General features: G+C 47.2%; 1 protein-coding gene across 1 annotated transcript; it reads right to left on the bottom strand.

The window, feature by feature from the left end:
• Positions 1-539: 539 nt before the first annotated feature.
• Positions 540-818, bottom strand: T265_12146 (hypothetical protein; the record flags this gene model as incomplete). Its single annotated transcript, XM_009179183.1, has 1 exon — positions 540-818. One exon carries the CDS (start codon positions 816-818, stop codon positions 540-542), a length of 279 nt encoding a protein of 92 aa, XP_009177447.1.
• Between the last annotated feature and the right edge of the window lie 315 nt (positions 819-1,133).

The raw sequence follows: 1,133 nt of genomic DNA, 5'->3' as shown, positions 1-1,133 counted from the left end.
CCATTCATCCGCCATTCCCACCCTCAAATGCATCTCATCAGTGAAAATCGGATGTAGGAACATCTATGGATGTCACAAGCTCTGGGGATTGCCAAGTTACTCAAACTAAATAGGAATCGATACGCCGGTCTGGAAACAAGAATTTTCCTGTTAGTAAGCTGTTGCTCTACCGACTGAGTTATCCCACTCATAATGGGTCTGGAACTCTTCGAGGATTGCACTAGTGTTCTGGAAGGTGCTCTAACTTTGCTATATGAAGCTAAGTTGAAATGATAGAAGACGGACGCCAGAAGATTCAGCCCAGATGCAAGCGATCTCAGACAGACTGTGCATCTCGAGCGCTGTGCATACACCAAAGTTGGTGCAATTATTAGTCATCATCACCTTCGACAACACATAATTGTCTAACAGTAATGCTTCTATCGTACATACTCGTCACCGTTTCATAAGATGAATTCTCCGGGAGCAGATGAAAGCGGATCACCTGAACATGCCCACAATAGATATGGAGGCTATGGCAGCCGGAAAGTATAGGTGAGCTATAAGACACCACTTGTATTAAGTGACCCAGCGAACTGTTCGCCCGTTTCTGAATGTGGGGAACGGGCCTTGTCGTCAGCTTGAGATCCGTTTGGCTGTTTAGCGAAAACAATACGACGCAAAAGTGCCCACCAACAACTTCCTAACGGTTTCGAAACTCGGTCGTTGTGAGCACACTTCAGATTTTCGGTCTTGCCGTCGGTTTCCCCAGAACGCGTCACACCCAGATCACACGGACAAGGATGCAAATCATACGAGCGTAGGAGCCCACAAAACATTCAGCGCCAATAAAACACGAAATATGGTGTACTACCATGACGTCTGTGCGCCCGAAGTGGTGAGGGCACCTGCGTTCAAATTTTTAGGATTTCCGACTGGAAACCAGTCCTCACAACAATACACATGAAGTGGCAGTCACCTCGAACATTTCTGGATGGCTGCGAGAAACACTGCAGAAGTTTGATCTTCCATAGCTCGCCGATAACCAAGGGAACAGTACTGGTCACAAGGCTCAAACCGACAAAACAGCGAAATTGTCTAACACCTGACTGAGGGCGCGTGATCCTGCGGCTACTGTTACTTAAACTGGTCCT

The sequence above is a fragment of the Opisthorchis viverrini genome, assembly GCF_000715545.1.
Source record: "Opisthorchis viverrini unplaced genomic scaffold opera_v5_1112, whole genome shotgun sequence".
NCBI classification, from domain to species: domain Eukaryota; kingdom Metazoa; phylum Platyhelminthes; class Trematoda; order Opisthorchiida; family Opisthorchiidae; genus Opisthorchis; species Opisthorchis viverrini.
This window is presented reverse-complemented; position numbering and strand designations above follow the sequence as displayed.